Genomic DNA, 22,786 nt, shown 5'->3' with positions numbered 1-22,786 from the left:
GGACCCAGCCTCTGTGTATAGATTTAATTCTAAGATCCCCACCTCGGGTTCTCTTTAAGCTAAATAGCAGGTAAAAAGCAGGATTTATTTTTGCTTCAGACCCTCTTTAACCTCCTTAGCGGTATGCCCGGCACTGTGTTGGGCATACCGCTCTGTGGCCCCAGGAGTCCCCCATTACAAAATTATTGTCGCAAATAACTGTAAACCCTTTAGCTAGCACTAGACTAGCTAGTACTAGTGTCGGGCACCCGCCGCTCCCCTGAAATCCCCCCTGAACACCCCATTTATACATTAACCTCCCTGGATCCAGCGATTGTGCAGCCTCCCTGCACAGCTCCGGTCTCTCTATGGGGAGGATCGGGTTTGCTTATGATGTCATGTGCGATGCTCCCCATAGAAAAGACCGGAGCTGTCCGGGGAGGCTGCGCCGATCGCTAGATCCAGGCTGGGTAATGTATAAACGGTGGAGCAGCAGGGATCGGAGGGTGCCGGAGACTTCTACTAGCTAGCCTAGTGCTAGCTATAAGCTTTTCAGTAATTTCGGATAGTAATTTTGTAATCGGGCAAAAAGTAACAAAACCTAAGCGGCGTAACGCTCAGGAGGTTAAGCTAAAAGATACTGGGAGACTTGGCTAATAGCAAGCACAAGCCATATGCTATATCTGTGTAACTGGGGAGGAGACTCTGTCCAAAATATTGATATTAGGGAGCTGCCAGCGGATTCCCTCGGGTTCCTCTCTCTCAGATCATTCAAAAACTAACAAATACCACAATCATGAGACACCTAAAAAAAATTCTACATGTTTCACTTCCTACGAATACTTTGCCAGGCTGTAAAGTTACAGAGTACCAAGCAAGCTCATGGCAAACCAGAACTCCTAGGAGTTCACCATGAGCTTGCTGGGTGCTCTGTAACTCTGGGTGTTTCAAGTCCTACCCCATATAGCCACATTAATCCCAATTAGGTTGCAAATAAACTGTTCTGTGCAAAGTGCTAGTGCATTGAAATTAATAAGGAAAGCAAAATGTGGCAGCATAGTAACAGCCAACACGTTTTCCTTATTAATGTATTTCAATGCACTAGCACTTTGCATAGAACACTGAGTTAATTTACACCCCTGACGAAGCCTCCTGGGAGTTGAAACATGTAGGGGTTTCTTAGGTGTTTTACAATTGTGTTATTTGTTCATTTTTGAATGAGCTGAGAGAAAGCAATCAGTAAGTGTTATAGGCTGATTATTATGGATTTCTGCTGAGGTTCACAGATAGTGGGGTCATAAAAAGCATAAATCCTTAAAGCCCACCCTCATTGTGGCAACAGTGTAGGTGGGTTGGCTGTGATGAGGTAGGACAGGTAAACCATAGCATGTATGTGCTGCTGAAACATTATATTCCCTTTCTTGTAACACCATTTTGAACCTTGATATGTGGAGATGTACAGAGGCGCCAGTAGGATAAAAGTCACTAAAAACGTTTAAAACGTTCGGAGTCGCGGTGGTGGCCCAGCCAACCCAAAACAGACAAAAGTACTGTCGATTAAAGTTGTAGACAATTTATTCACAAACTCCTATAACAAGTTGCAATGCGTTTCGCAGGCAAAATCCCGCTTCATCAGGCAATAAACAACAGGAGTGATACACAGCACGGAGTGAAAACAACGCTTGGCACCTCTGTAGAGACTGGTCCACCACCACATCCCGAACGTTTTAAACGTTTTTAGTGACTTTATCCTACTGGCGCCTCTGTACATCTACACATATCAAGATTTCCACCCTTGGTGGAAGGGTGCTACGCCCTCTTTTTTCCCTATCTACAAAGAGCGACGTCTTATTCCTGAGTGGGGACAGGCTTGTTCTCCCCACCTTTTCAGTGGTTGCCTTGGAGGTAACCCTGGTTTTTTAAGTATATGACTTACATTTCATATTACCTTTTCCATCCTCCAATACATACTACACTGTATTGGGCTCTCGGTTTTCTACCCTTTATACCATTTTGAACCTGGTCATTATTGTCAGCAGATGACCTAATAAGTCCTGGAAATGATAGTTCCTGGCAGCTGCCTATTTATATAGTCTTCCATATACTGTGACTGCACCACAGCACATATAAGTATCAGACTGGAAAAATGTCTGAGGTTACTTCACAGAGGAGCTACTGGTTTGACAAAATCCTGTTCAGGTTTTACAGCCATTTTGTGACCTTTGGTTGCCTCGGTCTCACCTCCCAGCTATTATTAATGATGTACAGTATATAGCTATTTACTTGTCCAGGGCTTCTTACAGCCCCCTATACAGATAGATATATATATATATATACTGATATATACCGTATATATCAGGTCCCGTACTTTAGTTCTCACTCTCTCTCCAAGGTACTGCTTTCTGCTCTGAAAGATCCAACTACTGCACATGTGTGGGCCAGTCCATGCGCCTCCTCAATCGCACTACAGTACCTCGATTACACTCCCATGCACAGTTTAAGTCTTAGTGAACTGCGCAAAGAGCTACTGGCACTGGCAGCATGATTCAAAAGGCGTGCCGACAGGCCCGCACGTGCGCTGTAGCCTCTGGCACTGGAAGACATTACAATCTTTTGGAGGGGATCGGAACTTAGGCGATTAGGAGCCTAATAGACTGCAGAGAGCTGGAAGAAACCCCAGGTAAGTAAATCTGATCTTTTCCCAACCTCCAGCTCAGTATTCCTTAAATGCTTGAAATAGGAGCAAAGATGGGCAGAGAGATCGGATTAAAAATCAGAACTGTACCTCTGAAAGGGGTACAGTTGGGGAATATGCCTAGGTGACAGTTTGGGGAGGGAAGGGTAAGCCCTCTTGTGTGCCATCCTGGTCTGGTACGCCGGCTTCTCCGCTAGCTCCAGAGGGTCGTCAGATCATAGGAGAGGATCAATGGTAAACCCCTTCCACCACCTGACATCATCCACAACTCCAGACTGGGCATCAGATCATTGATGATAGCAAATAATCCGTGCCACCCAGGAAACTGGTTCTTCAGCCGGCTCCCATCAGGTTGGAGGATCTCCACTAGGACCTCCAGGTACAGAAACGCATTCTTCCCTCTTCTGTCAAACTCCTGAACTCACTCCGCACTCTTTCTGGCAGTCACCAACCCCCCACCCCTTCTGTTCCCCTTAGGTTGCCACTGGCATACTCCTGCTATTGCTGCACTGTTTTTGGTTGATGTATTGCTTAGCTAGAATTTTTATTTTGATGTACTGCTTATCTGCTACCCCACACCTCTAACTATGCCCTCAGCACACCCCCTAGTCACACATACCATAAAGATTTCATTAGAAAAATATGTTGTTTTATAATTCAGACCGCACTGGTCCTTTCTATCCTGGTTAATTTTCCTTCATATTAAAATTTTAAAAAATCGATATAAAGAATAGGGATAAAGTTTAGAGTCAATTAAACACATTTTTCAGTAAGAAAACAAAACAAAAAATACATATATTTACATAGGCCTGTACATCAGTCCTGAAAGAGGGACAGATGAGGAAGAAAAATGGACAGAAGGATAGTGTTCCCAAACTTCCGAAAGAGGGACAGTTGGGAGCTATGGATGAAGGTTTGACTGAAAGTGTGATATGGGTGTGTTTTGTGTGAGTATGTCTGTGCTACAAAATGTTCCTCGCTCTTGTGTCAGAAGTTTGAAGGTTATACTGTATGTGTTCTTTGAGTGCTATGGGGGAAAAAAATCTTTACAAATCTAGTGAATTGAAAGCTAAATAAAAGTCTGCGTAAGTTCTTATTCTGACCACAAGATGGCGAAAGCTGTAATAGAAATCCAATTGCATTCGACAATTCTCATATTCAGCAAGAAGACAGTAAAATGAATGATCTCTACGGAGTGGAACGCAAGCCAGGGAGTGCTGGAACGCAGAGACAGAAGGGGTGCAACCAGGGCCCAGACAGGAAGTTGGATGATCTGGCAGGAAGTGAAGAGGAGACATTGCTGTGACTGGCAGAAGAGGAGGTAATAAGATATATATTATTATGTATTGGCAAGCAGAACTCCCTATGTCTCTTTCCCCATGACCAGCTACTACACACATATAAAAATAATGAGGTTAAAAATATTTTAGTGTAACTGAAACTTACTAAAACTGGGTCTGGCAGCACAATGGGATGACAGTAGTACAGCCATTGGAATAGAATTATCAGTCTGGTCCATTGTCAATCAGCTGATGTGTACATTAATCTGCAGTTATTTTGAGGTGGCTTTACATGAAGTCTCTCTGATCTTATTGTGATTTATCATCAACTCTGCACAGAAGCTACACAGGTCTTAAAGGGGACCCATAGCTCCCAACTGTCCCTCTTTCGGAGGGACAGTCCCTTTTTGGGAGACCTGTCCCTCTTTCCCCCTCATTTGTCCCTCTTTCAGGACTTTGTCCATCTTTCTATAAATATATATATATTTCTATAGTAAAAATGTGTTTAATTGACTCTAAACTTTATTCCCATCCTTTAATCTCCTGGGCGATAATCAAGACAAGACAAGACAAATAACATTTATATTGCGCTTTTCTCCTTGCGGACTCAAAGCGCCAGAGCAGAGCAGCAGCCACTAGGGCGCGCTCTATTGGCAGTAGCAGTGTAAGGGAGAGTTGCCAAAGGTCTCCTACTGAATTAGTGCTGGCTTACTGAACAGGCAGAGCCGAGATTCGAACCCTGGTCTCCCGAGCTGAGCTCGGGGTATGTCGCGCAGGAGGAGTTCTCAGGCCCTGGTGGGCCGATTTGCATAATGTGTACATACAGTGCTAGCTGCGTGTAACTTACGCTCGCCGCCGTGCCGCGCAGCCCCCCCCCCCTCCCCGACCCCTTGCGCAGCCTGGCCAATCAGTGCCAGGCAGCGCTGAGGGGTGGATCGGGACTCCCTCTGACGTCATGACGTCGGTGACGTCATCCCGCCCGGTTCTGAACGGGATTTCCTGCTTACTCTGATCGCCGAAGGCGATCGACATGGGTGGGGGGATGCCGCTGCGCAGCGGCTATCATGTAGCGAGCCCAGGGCTCGCTACATGATTTAAAAAATTAAAAATTCAAAAAAAAAGTGCTGCGCCCCCTCCTGGGCGATCTAATTGTATCGCCCAGAGGGTAAAATTGATATATTACTAATTTTAAAATGTTACTATGAAGGAAAATGAACCAGGATAGAAAGGACCAGTGTGGTTTGAATTATAAAAGTACATATTTTTCTTATGAAATCTTTATGGTATGTGTGACTAGGAGCGTGGTGGGGGCGTGACCAGGGGTGTGGCATGGGTGTGGCTTAAGTGTCCCTTTTTCTCATCTCAAAAAGTTGGGAGGTATGCCTTAACTGAGAGCGATATGGATGTCTCCTTTTAAACAATACCAGTTGCCTGGCTGTCCTGCTGATCTCCTTGGCTGCAGTAGTGGCTGAATCACACACCTGAAACAAGCATCCATTCTGACTTCAGTCAGAGCACCTGATCTGTATGCTTGTTGAGGGGCTGTGGCTAAAAGTATTAGAGACACAGGATCAGCAGAAAAGTCAGGCGACTAGTATTATTTTAAAAGGAAAAATCCATCTCCTTCTCAGTTTAAGTTCCCTTTAAGCTTGTTACACACTTTCAATTATGATTGGACAATGGACAATCACCTACCAATTTTACCACCTCTACGTAGTACGAGGGTGAACAGATATTGAATGCTATGAGCAGATTGTGTAGGTAAACCCACATACTACATGGAGGTGGTAAAAATGATCAGTGATTGGTCAATCATAATTGAAAGTCTGTACCAGGCTATAGTGTTGAGCACATACATTGAATACTATTAAAATTCTGGTCCTTCAACAGAATTTGAAGTGCAAAATGTAGAAATCTACAGTTTGTATTTCTTTTTTGGGTAGCAGGATACTTTTTGCTGTCTCTTGCTTTCCACTGTTTTTATCTGTGAGAATTTTCATAACTCCCTGTCCAGTAAGTAGGTGGGGAAATATTACGAAGGATAACAGGGCTAGCGACAAATTAAACTTTTTGTAGAAAGGGCGAAAAGTCTGAATTTACCACTAGCTTTTTCCCCTGTTCCTTATTTCCTTGCTCAAGACTGTTAGTTTTTTCCATGAAAGCCACCTAGGTCCTGGGGACAGGAAGTTACAGGTAGTGTCTCCAGTAAAAACAGAGAAGTATTTTGTGGCTGTAATTCCTTATTATTGAGAGTTTTTCAGTACTCTAGACTTGAGAAAAGCTGTCACTTGCATACCTGAATGTTTAACTCTTTAAGGCAAAAAAGAAACACAAGCTTGTTATTTGTATGCTTGGCACTATGCATGCACTTGTCTGTCTCTTCATGTCACATGTCGCCTTGAGTACCTGAGGCAACATGACATGATGAGATAAACATGTGTATGTGAAGTGCAAACATATTAATAACCAGGCTGGTTTCGTTTTTTTTTATTTTGCTGCATGAAAGAGTTAATTTTCAGGCATGCAAGTGACAGCTTCTGGCTTGTCGGTACCTTGTCGGGAATATAGTTAATTTCAATGATAAGCAAATTGCAGCCATAAAAGTTTTCCTGGCAGAATACAACTTCTGAGCACAGGAAAGAGATAGAAAAAGGTCAATAGTTCATGTATTTTATCTCTGGGACACTTAATAGACTGCTATTGAACAAAGACAATAAAAACTCAATCTACTTTGTAAATGTTTAAATATAAAATAAAACCTGTCTGACAAGACAGATGAGTGGTTAAGAATTCTGGCACATTATCCAGCAAACGCATGGGATTTGTCTGATTGGTGCTTGTGTCATTGTGTTTATTAGGTTCCTATATGGTGTCAGTATATCCCAGTCTATTTCTCCATACAGGTATAGTGGTATATAGGAGGACACATGGACCTCCATGAGGACATCATTATGGAGAATCAGCCGCCCCTCGTATCACTGGGTAAGAGGAGATTTTCATTTAGGAGAGAGCTATATGGAGGGTCCACCTAGATCCCCCATCATCTGATAAACACATAGAGGCAATGTATTCAGTTAGTGTGTGTCTCCTACAGATGGAACCAGTAACAGAAACTCACCAGATGGATGTACAGGTCCTCTTTATCCCCAGGATTGTCCACAGCAACAACCCACCATCTCCCACCATTGTCAGGTAAGTGAAACTGAAGGTCTAGGATTCAAATGTGACTCTAGGCTGTATGAGATTATATTGGGCTTGATTCACTAAGCTGTGCTGCTACATCAGCGCAGCTTAATGACAGCAGGGAGTGTTATAATCCCCTGTGCATGCTATGCAGGAATAACGAGTGCTCCACTGAGCCCGTCCGGATCCAGTAACTTCAAAGTACGATATTCCTGCACTTTGATTGGCCCTGTAGGCTGCCTGTCACTTGACAGTCAGGCTATTTTGCCAATCAAAGCGAAGGAATACCGTACTTTGAAGCCACTGGACCCGCTGGGCTTCGGCCGGGTTCAGTGGAGCGCCCGTTAAGTGTAATGAAGCGCTCTTTATCCCCTTCCTGACTGGCTTATGCCAATAGGCGTCGCAAAGGTGACTGCCCCAGGATCACCTGGGGCGGGGTTTTCGCAGGGGATTGCACGCGCTGATGCATCCCCGCTTGAATGATGGAGCGCATCAGTCTACCAGCGGCGATAACCGCTAGTAGACTGTTAGACGGTGAAATCGCCATCTATTTACATTGTACAGCGCTGCGATCTACGGCAGCGCTGTACTGGGGACAGCCGTGTTACTCAGCCGTCCCCTGGAGAGGCTCACAGAGTGATCCCCTCTCATACGCTGATGCCTATGAGAGGGGTTCGCTGGGATTGGCTGGTGGGGGGGGGGGGAGGGAGGGAAAAAAAAAATAGATACATTTATTTAAAAAAATAAACAAACACTGCAGCAACGATCAGAGCCCACCAACAGAAATCTCTGTTGGTGGGCAGAAATGGGGGGGATTCACTTGTGTACTCGGTGTAATGGCTCTGCAGCGAGCTTTTAAAGCTGCAGAGCACTAAATTGTAAAAAAAATAGCCTGGCCACTAGGGGTTTGTAAGCCTATGGTCCTCAAGCGGTTAAACTATCTGAGCCCAACGTAATTGAACTGCGCATGCTATGGCTGCATACCGTGCGCAGGGGGTTATAACACTCCCTTGCTGTCATTAAGCTGCGCTGCTGTACTGTAGTGAATCAAGCCCATTGTTCTATATGATCTCAGTTCATTAGTGTAAGTATGTTCAAATTGTTATTTTCTATCATTTTGTGAGTTTAGATTGATGAACAGCTTTCTATGAAAGTTGAAGTTAAAGAAGAAGAAGATGGAGTTGCACTGTCTACAGAGCAGGATGTACTCAAAGTGACAATTAAATCAGAAGGAGATGAGACATATGTGAAGGGGGATCATCAATCTATAGAGGAGAATGAAATAACAAGGATGAAGGAAGATGACAATTCACTGCATATTGGCAGAGGTAAATAATCAATGCAGAAATATTTTACATTTTTATTTTCTTACTATAAGAGTTATAAATCCACATTGACTGAGATGGATAATGAGAGGAACCTACTCTATACCATCATACTCCGAACAAATGAGGAGGAGATACTGTACACCATATGTAAGGTCCATCTCCATTCCTCAGTATAACATCATAGTACCAACAAATGAGGAGGAGATACTGTACACCATATGAAAGGCCCATCTCCATTCCTCAGTATAACATCATAGCACCAACAAATGAGGAGGAGATACTGTACACCATATGAAAGCCCCATCTCCATTCCTCAGTATAACATCACAGTACCAACACATGAGGAGGAGATACTGTACACCATATGAGAGGCCCATCTTCATTCCTCAGTATAACATCATAGTACCAACAAATGAGGAGGAGGTACTGTACACCATATGAAAGGCCCATCTTCATTCCTCAGTATAACATCATAGTACCAACAAATGAGGAGGAGATACTGTACACCATATGAAAGCCCCATCTCCATTCCTCAGTATAACATCATAGTACCAACAAATGAGAAGATACTATACACCATATGAAAGGTCCATCTCCATTCCTCAGTGTAACATCATAGTACTAACAAATGAGGAGGGGATACTGCACACCATATGAAAGGCCCATCTCCATTCCTCGGTATAACATCATAGTACCAACAAATGAGGAGGAGATACTGTACACCATATGAGAGGCCCATCTCCATTCCTCAGTATAACATCATAGTACCAACAAATGAGGAGGAGATACCTTACACCATATGGAAGGTCCATCTCCATTCCTCAGTATAACATGATAGTACCAACAAATGAGGAGGAGATACTGTACACCATATGAAAGACCCATCTCCATTCCTCAGTATAACATCATCTGGTGCACAGTAACACCTCCTCATTTGTTGGTGCTATGATGTTATACTGAGGAATGGGGATGGACCTTTCATATGGTGTACAGTATCTCCTCCTCATTTGTTGGTACTATGATGTTATACTGAGGAATGGAGATGGTCCTTTTATATGGTGTACAGCATCTCCTCCTCATTTGTTGGTACTGTGATGTTGTACTGAGGAATGGAGATGGACCTTTCATATGGTGTGCAGTATCTCCTCCTTTGTTAGTACTATGATGTTATACTGAGGAATGGAGATGGGCCTTTCCTATGGTATACAGTATCTCCTCCTCATTTGTTGGGAACGTGATGGTATACTTTGGAATAGAGGTAGCCCATGTATATGGTGTACAGTAGCTCCATCTTATCAGTTTGGAATAAAATATTATATTTAGATATGAAGATAAGGCTTTACAATGTGACATTCTGTCTTACTTGATAATTCATACATTAATGTAAATGTTTTGGCCAGGTAAAACAAGTTATGTTACTTTTGACATTCATACTGGAAACATTTCAATGTGCTTCTTGAATATTTTTTTCTTGATAGATGGACACTATATTGGCAACTCCTCAGAGGGAAGTCTTATTTCACCTTCACATTATAATACAGAAGATGATGGTATCACCCAATGTTCTCCAGGAGGAAACCCCATTACTGGAAATGCACATCACAGATGTTACCACACAGAGACATCCCTGGATTCCTCTAAGCCTAAAGAACTGACTGGGAAACCAGAAATTAGCCAAGAAATCCAAATTGGATCAAACAATTCTACTGTTGCTGAGGGTTCATCTTCTGGTAAATCACACAATGCGACGCAGGCAGGTGATAAGTTATTCCCATGCTCTGAATGCGATAAGTGTTTTAGGAATAATTCATATCTTGCTTTGCATCAGAGAATTCATTCAGGTGAAGCGACTTTTTCATGTTCAGACTGTGGAAAATGTTTCAGCACCAAAAGCAACCTTCTTACACACCAGAGAGGTCACACTGGTGAGTTTCCTTTTTCGTGTCCAGAGTGTGGGAAGTGTTTCACTCATAAAGGAGGCCTTCTTACACATCAGAGAAGTCACACAGGGGAGCGGCCTTTTTCATGTTCAGAGTGTGGGAAAGATTTCATTAGAAAGCCAGATCTTCTCAGACATCAGAAAAATCACACAGCGGAGCGTCCTTTTTCCTGTTCAGAGTGTAGGCAAGGCTTCTTTCAAAAACGGGACCTACTTACCCACCAGAGGCGACACACCGGTGAGCGTCCTTTTACATGTCTAGAGTGTGGCAAATGCTTTGTTCAGAAACGAGATCTACTTATTCACCAAAGAACTCACACAGGCGAGCGTCCTTATTCATGCTCTGCGTGTGGAAAATGTTTCCCATACAGAGGCTCCCTTCGCAAGCATGAGAGAAGCCACACAGGAGAGCGGCCTTTTTCGTGTTCAGTGTGTGGGAAATACTTCACTGAGAAAGACAGCCTCCGTAAACACCAGAAATGTCACACTGGAGAGCGACCTTTTTCATGTTCAGAGTGTGGGAAGTCTTTCATTCGAAAAGAGCACCTCCTTGGGCACCAGAGGAGCCACACGGGCGAGCGTCCTTTTCCATGTTTCGACTGCGGGAAATGTTTCACTCAGAAAACCATTCTGCTTACGCATCAGAGGATTCACACAGGCGAGCGACCTTTTTCCTGCTTGGATTGTGGGAAATGTTTCATTACTAAAGGTGATCTTGTTAGACACCAGTCAGTTCACTCAGGTGTGCGCCCTCGTTCAGGTGATACACAAAAAACAATTGCAGATCTACAGCCCAAATCACACTGAAGCCAGAAAGACATAAATAGTGACTTCCATAGGGTGAATTGCTCTGTTACATTACTGCATGAGACGTGAGGCTTCTGAAACTACCATCACCCAAATGCTGGAAGCAGGTTATGATGGGGTGTCATGTGCTGCCCAGAACTTCCTGGAGTAAGATCCTCCCACCGTGATTCCTGGCTCCACTTTAGTGTTCTACTGCTGTCTGGATCTTTCTTCAAATGTTACAGAAAATTAAAGCATATAGACAATTTTTATTTTTTCTTTACCTCCTTCCCTAACACATCAACAAATAGAGTATATTTACATTAAAAGTGTATCCGAGGGAATATAGTAACCATCACTGATAAGCAGATTACAGCCACAAAAGTGTTCCTGGCAGAATACAACTTCTGAGAGCAGAAGGAGATACAATTCATTGTGTGTAGATTTTAGCCACGTTTGGAATGTCTTATTTGCAGAGGTATGAATCTCTGCATTCTGAAAATTTCCCCCCTTCCTTTATGGCTGAGCCTGCCGTCAGAATTTCAGCAGACTGCCGTCAGAAAAATGTGAAAGGAATTAGATAACAGTAAACAAATAGATAAGCAGTGAAATGTATACACCAGTACTTAGCAGCACTTCCAAAACATTTAATATCTCAATTGAAAAAAAAATAACATGTTGATAGTGTCCCTTTAAATCTATCTTACTTATTTACCTAGGCCTTCTTCCAGCAGAGATCCTCTCTTTAACCTCCCTGGCGGTTTGTTAAAATCCGCCAGGGGGCACCAAATACCTTTTTTTTAATTTTTTTTTTTTTTCATGTAGCGAGACAATGTTTCGCTACATGATAGCCGCTGCTGAGCGGCATCCCCCCAGCCCCTCCGATCGCCTTCGGCGAACGGAGATCAAGAGATCCCGTTCAAAGAACGGAATCTCTTGGAGGGCTTCCCCCGTCGCCATGGCAACGGGGCGGGATGACATCACCGACGTCATCGACGTCGTGACGTCAAAGGGGAATCCGATCCACCCCACAGCGCTGCCTGGCACTGATTGGCCAGGCAGCGCACGGGGTCTGGGGGGGGGGGGGCTGCGGCGACGGGTATAGCGGCGGATCGGCGGGTAGCGGCGGCGATCGGAGGTTATACGCAGCTAGCAAAGTGCTAGCTGCGTGTAACAAAAAAAAATTATGCAAATCGGCCCAGCGGGGCCTGAGCGGTGCCTCCCGGCGGCATAGCCCGAGCTCAGCTCGGGCTTACCGCCGGGGAGGTTAATTGGCAGCCAATGAAGAGCTTGACAGAGAGGAGCAGCTGAGGAAGCTGGATGAGACGAGCAGCTGAGTTCAGTACAGATTGGAGCGGTGCCAGTCTATTAGTTGGTAGTCCACAAAGCAGTATATTCCAATAGTTCTGATGAGATATTATAAGAGTATGTACTATCAATGCCAGTTGCTGACTTTTATGCTGATGTTCTGCTTGTAATACTATAAGTCACTGGCCCAGAATGAGCATGCGAGTCAGATGCTGTGACTCTGCTGTGACTCCACTGACTGCATTCTTGTTGCAGGTGTGTGACTCAAACACAACTAAATCACAAAGCTCAGCATCAAAGCCAGGCAACTGGCATTGTTTTTAAGGGAATGCAGATGGCAGCCTCCGTATTCCTCTCATTTCAGGTCTCCTTTGCCACAGGCACAGCAGAGATGAGGAATGGTGTTTAGACAAATGATAACACTCAGAGGTACCTCTTACAGTGCAGCAGGACATAAATGAGCAAATGTAGAAATTAATGGCAGGCAGAAGGAAAGTGCAGAGATGGATTAACATGGAATGGGTGCCTAAGCAAGGCATCCTTGGCATCCTTTATGGTCCTTTTGGTTAGCAGAGGTGGAGAGTGGTTGGAGAAGGTGGCTGGTGGGCCCCTAACACCCACTAGGCCCCAGGCATCTGCCTAGTTTGCCTTGCTCTAGTAGAGAGGACACTTGGACAGGCATTTGAAGTTCACATATTTTGTGACATAAGGAAAACAATTCCAATAAAATTAGGCTTCTAGATTTTGCTCTTACAATTTAAAGGATAGTAGTGACACCAATATAAACCCCAGCAAATTAATTGTAAAGCAAAACAATATACAGTGTGGCTTGTTGTACTGTTATTGTACAGTCTTCTGCCCTCCAGACTTCATTGCTTCAACAAACCGTTTAAAGGTAGCAAAATACGGATAGCTCTGTTTGTTCTATGATATTTCCTTGTTTCACATAAGAAGTGAACCATGGCGATGGCTAAAACATCCCAGAATCCCTTGTGGAGTCAGGTGATGTCAGCAGTTTGGCCCTCCTAAAGCCAAAAACAGTGAATAGAAGATGCATTATATCTATGGTAGGAAAGACTTGCTCTTTGAAGGACAAATGAAGTGAGAATAATATGGAGGCTGACATTTATTTCCTTTTAAATAAAACCAGTTGTCTAGCAGTCCTGCCGATCTGTTTGGCTTCAGTAGTGTCTGAATAACACCAGAAACAAGCATGCAGCTAATCTAGTCAGATCTGACAATAATGTCAAAAACACCTGATCTGCTGCATACTTGTTCAGTGTCTATGGCTCAAAGTATTAGAGGCAGAGGATCAGCAGGGCTGCCAGGCAACTGGTATTGCTAAGGAAATAAGGTATAAGGAAATAAATATGGCAGCCTCCATATACCACTTGTTACAGTTGTTATTTAAGTTTTTGATAAATGTTTCTCATTCATAGCTGGCTGTGAATTGAAATAAAAAAATAATTTTTGATAACATTAAATGACATAATGACTTGAAAAATAATGTTTTAAATTGCTCCTGAAGACAAAAAAAACTGCCCCAAATGTGTATTTATCTAAGTAGAGGGAAACTTTTGGATAATCCAGAGGCTTCTCCTGTCCCTCTCCACTGATCCAGCACTGGGAGGCCCGTAACCTGCCTGACTAGAGGTTTTGTTGAGCAATGCTGGCGATCCAGAGGTGTCTCTCTACTGAGGTAAGTATCTGACGCTCAGTGGTTCTGGTTAATCCTGAGCTGCTTGTTTACTCTGTTGTACTGGCCCAAGCCCTATCCCATACAGCCATATCAATCCCTGCCATGCGCTGAGGAGGACCAAAAGTCTGAAACAGGCTGTCTGCATGTGGGGTTGGTGTGGCCCTGTAATATTTAAAGCTATAGACTTGCTGTACACCAACGGTTCTGGATGCTAGCCTGGCTTCAGGGACATAAAGAGATAATTTGGCAGGGGCAAACCCAGGATTTTTTTCAGGGGGGGGGGGGGGATTCCTGAAAGGTTTTCCTCAGCTATGCACAATACAGTATAATAATATGGTAGGGCACCATGCTGGGTACACATAATGCAATTTCCCATCTGACCATCAACGGGATGAATCAGGAGCAGTTTAGATACAGATAATAATGAGGACAGCCGACATTGCTAATACATGGGTAAGTGAAGCATTCACCCAGCAGGGCAGAGGGCTGTGCTGATACCTGACTCTGTGCTCTGTTAAGTTCCCAGGAGCTGCTCCATGCTCTGTACGCACGCTGCTGCTACATCGAAAGTCAACCGTAGCCAGGAAAGAAAGGGGGTAGCGATGTGAGCTGCAGAATGCCTGCAGATATTCTGGTGTCTCAACTTGTGCCTGTCCCCAGACATTTCACCGACCCTGGTCTGAGGGGGGATACTGGGCAGCTGTAATCCCCCCCTGTGTTTGCCTATGTTTGCATATTCAGCAGTGGTGCATTGTGTGAAGCCACAGTTGCCCACTTGAAGTAGAATTAACGCAAATACCTTCTGTTTTAAGAAGGCAAACTACAGTGAGCGTGACTTTTTCTCCTGAGATTTGTACAGGTTTGCATTAAAGGACAACTGAAGAAAGGGGGATTATTTTCTTTTAAATCAGTACATAGGAGAAGACAGGCCGGGCACCCGGCTTGCAAGGGGGTCTCACCACACTGTTGCTATGACATACACTAGGATGTGCCACCGGTGAGTAAACAAGGAAGAAAGTTCATGTATACCGTGAAAAAGAGAGGACCAGACTGAGCACCATTCAGCTCCTGCGTCTATTGTCAATCACTGCAGCCAAAATAACATCAAAGTGCAATACAAAGGTTAGTTTTAGTCCATACATGTCGCTGGTGGTGGGAGGTGGAGTGATGGATGGAGTGAACAGGGAGTGATGGGACGGGCACAACAGCCATTTCGCGCTGTCACAGCGTTGCTCACATGCTTGTCCAGGCATTGTCCTCACGTGTTTGTCCTTTGTATTGCACTTTGATGTTATTTTTGCTGCAGTGATTGACAATAAACGCAGGAACTGGATGGTGCCCGGTCTGTTCCTCTCTTTTTCATCTTATTTTCTTTTAAACAATGCAAATTGCCTGGCTGTTCTGCTGATCCTTTGCCTCGGATATTTTTAGTCATGAACCCTGAACAAGCATGTAGATCAGATGCCTGACTGCATTTGCCTCATGCTTGTTTCTGGTGTGTAATTCAGACACTACCAATGCACGAGAGATCAGCAGAATGCCAGTTAACTGCTATTGTTTAAATGAGTTATCCAGGCTTTCAAAAGAAAATAAAGGCTACTTACCGGCGGGAGCTTCCTCCAGCCCCAAGCTCCCAGGACCTCCCTCGCCGCACCTCTGCACGCAGCCGTTCGCCGGAGCTCCGTCTCAGTCCCCGGCGATGACATCAGAGCGACCTCCAGGTCGCTCTGTACTGCGCCTGCGCGAGCGGCGCTGTCAATCACCGCCACGTGGGCCGGAGCGGACTGCGGGTTTATTTTCTTTTGAAAGCCTGGATAACTCCTTTAAAGGGAAATAAATATGGCAGCATCCATATCCTTCTCAGTTCAGTTGTCCTTTAATGTAAGCTGAGTTTAACTTTAAAATAATATTAATAATTATTCCTAAATTTATATAGCGTTTTTCTCCTGTCGGACTCAAAGCGCTTGTGAGGCAGCCATTAGAGCGCACTCAGTAGACAGTAGTGTTAGGTAATCTTGCCCAACGAACTCCTTAGGCCCGGTTCACATCTGCGTTTTTTTTTTGCGGAGCCGGGCGTACGGATCCGGCCATCTGGATCCTGGAAAGCGGTTCGTTTTTACAGCCAGTGTGCTGTAAGGGCTCGTTTCCACTAGTGCGGCGTGCGTCTCGTAGACGCACGCCGGCACTGAGCGGGTGGGCGGGATCGCAGGCGATTCCCATCAGCCGTGCCATGCACGGCTATGGGAATCGCAGCCTCCGCCGCGAATTCTGTGGGGGTTTCCGGCCGAATCGCTACTGCAAGCGATTCGGCCGGCGGCGCCGTTGTCCCCTATGGCAGAGTTTCCCCGCGCGATTTGCCTGCGGGGAAACTCTGCGGATTCGCGGTCGTTTCCGCGAGAGTGGAAACGGGCCCTAAAATGTCTCTTTTTTTTATTGTGCTGCAAAACTTTCTGTTTCGGTTCCGCTGAGCGAAATGGTCTGGGAAATTGAGTCCTGCTGCATTTTTTGGGCGTTTAGCAGAACAACCATGGAACTGTACGGCCGGTTCCGTTGACAAAAGCTAATGTGAACCGAGCCTTGAATAAGTGCTGGCTTACTGAGCAGACAGAGCTCAAATTTTAACCCTGGTCTTCTGTGTTAGAAGAGGCACAGCCCTTAAAGGGATTCAGAGAAGAAAAGGCTGCCCGCTGGAGCTGATTACAAAGGATTTCAGGTACTTGAGGACATAGCTCAATGATTCTGCGGCTGGTAATAGCGAGTCTGCACATGCAGACATCACATGATGTTAACACATGATGGATGAATAAGCCAGCCTACACAGGAGAAGTGCGCCCTCCAGCGGCAGCTGGAGAGATACGCAAACAGCGTACTTCTCTTACGCTAGACTGGCTCAGACTGACGGCAGTGACGGGACCCGGTTCTCGTAGCTACGGGCAGTGTGGGAGCGATCGGAGCTAATGGGGCTAGAGGAAGCCCCAGGAATGTTTAATTTTCTTTATTTTTTTGATCTCTGGTACACTTTAACCAGTACGCTGTTCAGCTATCATGTGTTAACATCATGTGATGCCTGCATGTGCAGGCTCGCTATTAGCAGCAGCAGAATAATTGAGCTATGTCCCCAGGCACCTGAAATCCTTCGCAATCAGCTCCAGCAGGCAGACTTTTCTTCTCTGAGTCCCTTTAAGGGCCCTTTTCCACTAGCAATCGCTAGCGTTCACGCTGAACGCTAGCGATTGCTGAATCGCAATTACCGGCGATTCCCCGACGTTCGCGGCCGCGATTTTGCTATGCTATGCACTGCATAGCAAAATTGCGGCAATAATCGCTCCGCCGTGCGATCGCGATCCGGTCAAAAACGAATCGCGGTAGTGGAAATGACCTACCGCGATTCCTATGTTAAAAGCAAACTGTAGCGATTTGACAAATCACTAGCGGTTTGCGGTTTTGCGATTAAGCAATCGCAAACGCTGTAGTGGAAAAGGGCCCTAAGGGCTGTGCCTCTTCTAACACAGGAGACCAGGGTTCAAATCTCAGCCCTGCTTGTTCAGTAAGCCAGCACCTATTCAAGGCTCGGTTCACATTAGCTTTTGTCAACAGAACCGACCGTACGGTTCTGTGGTCCGTTCTGCTAAACGGACAAAAAATGCAGCAGGACCTTCCTGTCCCGTGGGCAATGTGTCTCCTAGCTCTTTCTACAGACAGCCTGCAGTAAGTGACTATGCAGAGCAGCAAGATGAGTAGAGAGAATGATTGCTGTGCTGCAGCTGGGACATTAGCAGGGAGAGGTGGCAGGATGTGTTTAGTTCTTCAGAAGTTACCTGTCATAAGTAGCCATGTGCACTGGCAGCTGTAATCCCAGAGTGCCCTGGACTATTGATTATTTATCCTGATCAGAGTAATTAATCAACAATGCAGGGCAGTCTGCTGTTGCAGAAGTCAGTGATACAGTTGCTGGTCTGACAAACAATTTCTGTAGTGAGCAGTGAAGCAAGCTCCAGGCAATTTAGATTAGCGTGATTGCAGCAGGTAATCTTATCTCTTTCCCCAGCTCCTCCTCTCACCATGTTGTCTTCCCCATGACCCTTTTCTCTTTTCAGATTTTAGTGGCTTCTGCCAAACAGCACTAGTGATGTCTGCAGTCCTGATGAGAGATCTTCCTGCCATTTCTCCTCTCCTACCAGGCTCTCTGTGTTGTTCCTCTACCTCTTTATCCACCCCCGCCACCAAGTGTCTTAGCTAGAGATTATGGGGCCCCATAACAAAACTTTCATGGGGCCACAAGATGTAGGCATTCTTTAGTAAAGCCACATGCCCCTACCCTATGGGTATGAGTTAATTGGGCAAATTCAATTCTCATGCTATCCACACTGCATATAGTCCATAGACACTTAGACAAAATCATAGGGTGGAGGAACACAAGAAAGTTAGTGAATACATCAAGTACCACCTGAGTCCCCTCTGCTCCAGGGCCCCATAGCAGCTGCTATAGCTATTTATATGCCCTTGCGCCCCCCCCCCCCCTCCTCCTATGCATCCCTCTCTTTCGTATGTCCCCCTTTTCTGACTGTCCTCAGAGGAGCTTACAGTCTAATCGTACTATAGTCACAGTCTAATGTCCTACCATACTATTATTGTGTATTTACTGTATATAGCACTGACATCTTCTGCAGCGCTGTATAGAGTACAGAGTTTCATAACAGTTAGCTCCGTCCACACCCAGATGACTTAATTTCCACCAAAATCCTCCAAAATTTGCAGGGACACGCTTGGTATCCCAAGCTGTCAACCCTCCCATGAAAAAAATCAGTTCTTTTTTATTTTCTTTTTTTTTTGGGGGGGGGGGGTATTGTCTGTAAATAACCAGCACTGGGTGTCAACTTCCATACAAATACTGGAATTATTATCTTTGCTTTGCAGAATTAATAAAAACTTTTGAAACTAAAGGTGTGTACACACATTCAGTGTTGCTTTTCACAATTGTGGGTAGATAGTGAGGCTGACACTGTGGGAAACAAAGACTAAACTGTTACATCACTTGGCTATAGCCAAGCGACATGTACTGTTCAATGGACACACTGGATCTCCAAGCAATGGCATGGGACACCCATGCACAGGCCAGATTTCTGAGCCTAGACATAACAGCTGCCTCAGCTGAGATCCCTTTGGCGTATGTACAAGGCTTTAGGGGGTGAGGAGACATGGGATACAATAGGAACTGTGTACAGTACACCATGAGGCTTGTAATCTAAAAGGTGAGGGAACACAACACAGCATACCGCAGGAAGGGAAAAGGATTCCCTTGATTTAATACTACTTGGAGGGGAAAGAGGACCTGTCTCATCAGGCTCACATTTATAAGGCAACAAAAGATACAGTAGGATGTGAAGTGGTGGTTTGGATCTGGTGAACGCTGAGGTGGCTTGGATTTGGTGATCAGCAAATGCAAAGGGGGGAGCAGTGTGTTCAATGAGTGCGAGCACTGTGCAATTAACCTTCACTTGGGGGACATTTGTCAGTGTGGAAAGCAGTAACTGAGACTGCATTGTGCTACGTGGAGTTTCTGATTTGTTCTAGGTGCTTTATATCTGATGAGAGCGCAGCAGATTCACAAGTTCATTTGACAGAACAGATCTAGCAGGAGAAGAGGCTCTTTCCCTATCAGGCTTTAGTATTTGAGTCATTGTTGTCAGTATGAATCATAACTACGAAACCAGTAGCACTTATTATTATTTTTTATTTAAAGGGAGCATGCAGGGCACTTGGATGTGCATTTAAGGTGAATGACACAGATGGGTGCTGATAGAGCTGTTAAAGGAAACCTGTAATGTCATAAAAGAAAAGTTTTACTTACCTGGAGCTTGATCCAGCCCTCTGCAGCCATCCTATGCCCATGTCAGTACTCAATGACCCTCTGGTCCACCGTCACAGCTAAGTTTAATTTTCGGTGACTTGCAAGTTGACGTCCACTGCGCCTGCGCGGCCCTGGCCTCGTGTGTCCTCGTACTGTGCCTGCACAGGACACTCCCGGCAACGGGAGTTTGGATGAGGACTAGAGATGTCGGCGAACCCCTCACTGTACTACTTCCGGGTCGCTATGACCCGGAGTAGTATGGCTGCGCTGGCCCGGCCGGTGCGCGTCCTTGATCGCGCGCCTGTTGCCGGGCACTTTCTGCGCATGTGCGTGACATCATGAGTGATGTCACGCTCATGCGCAGAGAGTGCCTGGCAACAGGCGTGCGATCAAAAATGCACAGCGCCGGGCCAGCGCAGCCGTACTACTCCGGGTCATAGAGACCCAGAAGTAGTATTGTCCCATAGATATTTACTGGCGAACTGTTCCCTAACATCTCTAATGAGGATGCGCGCCACCAGGGCGCAGTGACCAGTGTCGGACTGGGAGCTGGAAAAGCTGAGGAAATCCACTTGCTGTCCAAGCAGCAGTAATCAGGTGTTGCTGCTCACAGTGAAGACTTGCTGCAGGTTTCTATTGGAAGTGATAACACAGGGTTTCTGCTGCTTCGCCAGCAAGTGGATTTCCTCAGTTTCTCCACCTCCCAGTCCGACACTGGCAGTGACCGGTGACTGAAGAAACCGAAACTGAGTGTGGGGTCAGAGGATCGTTCCAGGCCATCGAGGGTACAGGGCGGCTGCAGGGGGCTGGCAGAAGCCCCAGGTAAGTAAAACTTTTTTTTTATGTCATTATAGCAGTGGCGGACACAGCCAGCAGTGGGCCCCTGTGCAAAATCTCAATTGTGGGCCCCCCTGACCTGCGTCGCAAAAAATGGGTGTGGATAGAACCTGCGGCAAAAAATGTGTGTGGCAATGACCGGATAAGGGCGGAGCTAACTGTAATTTAAAGTGATCCCCGGGTGAGAGTGATATGGAGGCTGCCATATTTATTTCCTTTTAAACAATACTAGTTGCCTGGCGGCCCTGCTGATCTATTTGGCTGCAGTAATAAACTGAATTACACCAGCATGCAGCTTAATCTTCTCAGTTCAGACAATATTGTCAGAAACCCCTGACCTGCTGCATGCTTGTTCAGGGTCTATGGTTGAAAGAATAAGAGGCAGAGGACCAGCACGGCAACCAGGCAACTGGTATTGCTTAAAAGAAGAGAAATATGGCAGCCTCAATATTATTCTCACCTCAGGTTCCCTTGAAAAGTGCAACGCAAAGACAGTGGGCCCAAGTTTTGGTGACCCTTTCCCCAGAAAATTCACATAATTGTGCAGGTTTTCTCAAGGCCCAGCCGCTTGGTCTCCGATATGTCTCCAACTTGGAGACATATCGGAGACCAAGCGGCTGGGCCTCTAGCGTCTGCTGGAGCCCCGGAGACTTCCTGTATTTTCCGCTCTCCCGCCGCATGAGGGGGGGGGGGCCCGAGGTGAGGGGGGAGGAGTCGGGGCCCCCCAGGTAAAAAAAAAAAGTACAATAAAAAAAAAAAACAGCAATACTTAATGGGCCCCTGAAGCAACGGAACTTCAGGGGCCCTCGTGTGGCGGCACGGCCTGCACGGCCGTATGTCCGCCACTGCATTATAGGTTTCCTTTCAATTGTTAGTGCAGCTTCTTCCTGTACTGGATAACTTTATTTTCATGCTAAGATAATTTTTTTGCTCATCCTCAATGAGGGGGGCATCACTCCTAATACTGAATATTGTGCTTCAACTTCCCGATACTACAATGTAATTTGGATTTGTCCACAGTAGAAAAAAAAGTAGTTTTAGGTGTCAGTGTTTGAACAGTCTCAAGAATGAAATATTGCAGTTCCCAGATTGAACACAAGGTGGCAAACATTGAAAGGAAGTGATGTCACTCATGGGAATACTAGTCTAGAGGTCAAGTGGTAGGAACTAGGAAGTAGAGAGAAGACAATACAGGAACTGGCGATGGAGGAGGTAATAAGATTTTTTTTTAATTAGATTTTGTTTATATAATCGTACCCAGTAACTTCCTCACCCATCACCAGTATCTGTTGCTTAAACGTATACAAAGAGTAATAATGCGGTACTGTAAACAAATAAATATACAGTAGCATTATCTGGACACTTTTTTTCCGATTTAGAAGATATTCCAGTTAAAGGACAACTGAAGTGAGAGGTATAAGAAGGCTGCCATTTTAAATTCCTTGTAAGCAATGCCATTTGCTTGGCAGCCCTGCTGATCCTCTGCCTCTATGACTTTTAGCCACAGCCCCTGAACAAGCATGCAGCAGATCAGGCGTTTCTGATATTATTGTTGGATCTGATAAGATTAGCTGCATGCTTGTTTCCAGTGTGACTCAGACACTACTGTAGCCAAATAGACCAACGGGGCTTCTAGGCAATTGGTATTGGTTAAAAGGAAATAAATATGGCAGCTTCCATATTCCTCTTACTTCAGTTCCCCTTTAAAGGAAACCTGTAGATACTTAAAAAAAAAAATTCACTTATCTGGTTCTTCTGCCAGCTCCTGCAGCCGCCCTGTGCCTGTGCTGTCCTAAAACGATCCTCTGGTCACCTGCTGCGGCTAAGTTTCGTTTTCGACGACTGGCCCAGGCACTGAGCTACTGCGTGGTCCTGGCCGCAAATGTCTTCGCTCTTGCTCA

At 45.3% G+C, this 22,786-nt stretch overlaps 2 protein-coding genes across 3 annotated transcripts in view; both read left to right on the top strand.

The window, feature by feature from the left end:
* Positions 1-11,458, top strand: part of LOC137536883 (zinc finger protein 585A-like) — a 33,563-nt gene extending 22,105 nt beyond the window's left edge. Inside the window, exons 8-11 of the mRNA XM_068259065.1 lie at positions 6,864-6,936; positions 7,049-7,146; positions 8,267-8,465; positions 9,944-11,458. Coding sequence (XP_068115166.1) covers positions 6,864-6,936; positions 7,049-7,146; positions 8,267-8,465; positions 9,944-11,211 — 1,638 coding nt within the window. The 3' untranslated portion in view covers positions 11,212-11,458. The remainder of the gene's footprint in view (positions 1-6,863; positions 6,937-7,048; positions 7,147-8,266; positions 8,466-9,943) is intronic.
* A 10,561-nt stretch (positions 11,459-22,019) lies between these two features.
* The window catches only part of LOC137534719 (t-SNARE domain-containing protein 1-like), a 37,943-nt gene continuing 37,176 nt past the window's right edge, over positions 22,020-22,786 (top strand). For both annotated transcript variants that reach the window (XM_068256337.1, XM_068256336.1), the window contains exon 1: positions 22,020-22,097. The gene's annotated coding sequence lies outside the window, so the exon portion shown is untranslated. The remainder of the gene's footprint in view (positions 22,098-22,786) is intronic.

This window comes from Hyperolius riggenbachi, chromosome 10, assembly GCF_040937935.1.
Source record: "Hyperolius riggenbachi isolate aHypRig1 chromosome 10, aHypRig1.pri, whole genome shotgun sequence".
NCBI lineage: Eukaryota > Metazoa > Chordata > Amphibia > Anura > Hyperoliidae > Hyperolius > Hyperolius riggenbachi.
Note: the sequence above shows the minus strand (reverse complement) of the source record. Positions and strands in the feature narration are given on the sequence as shown.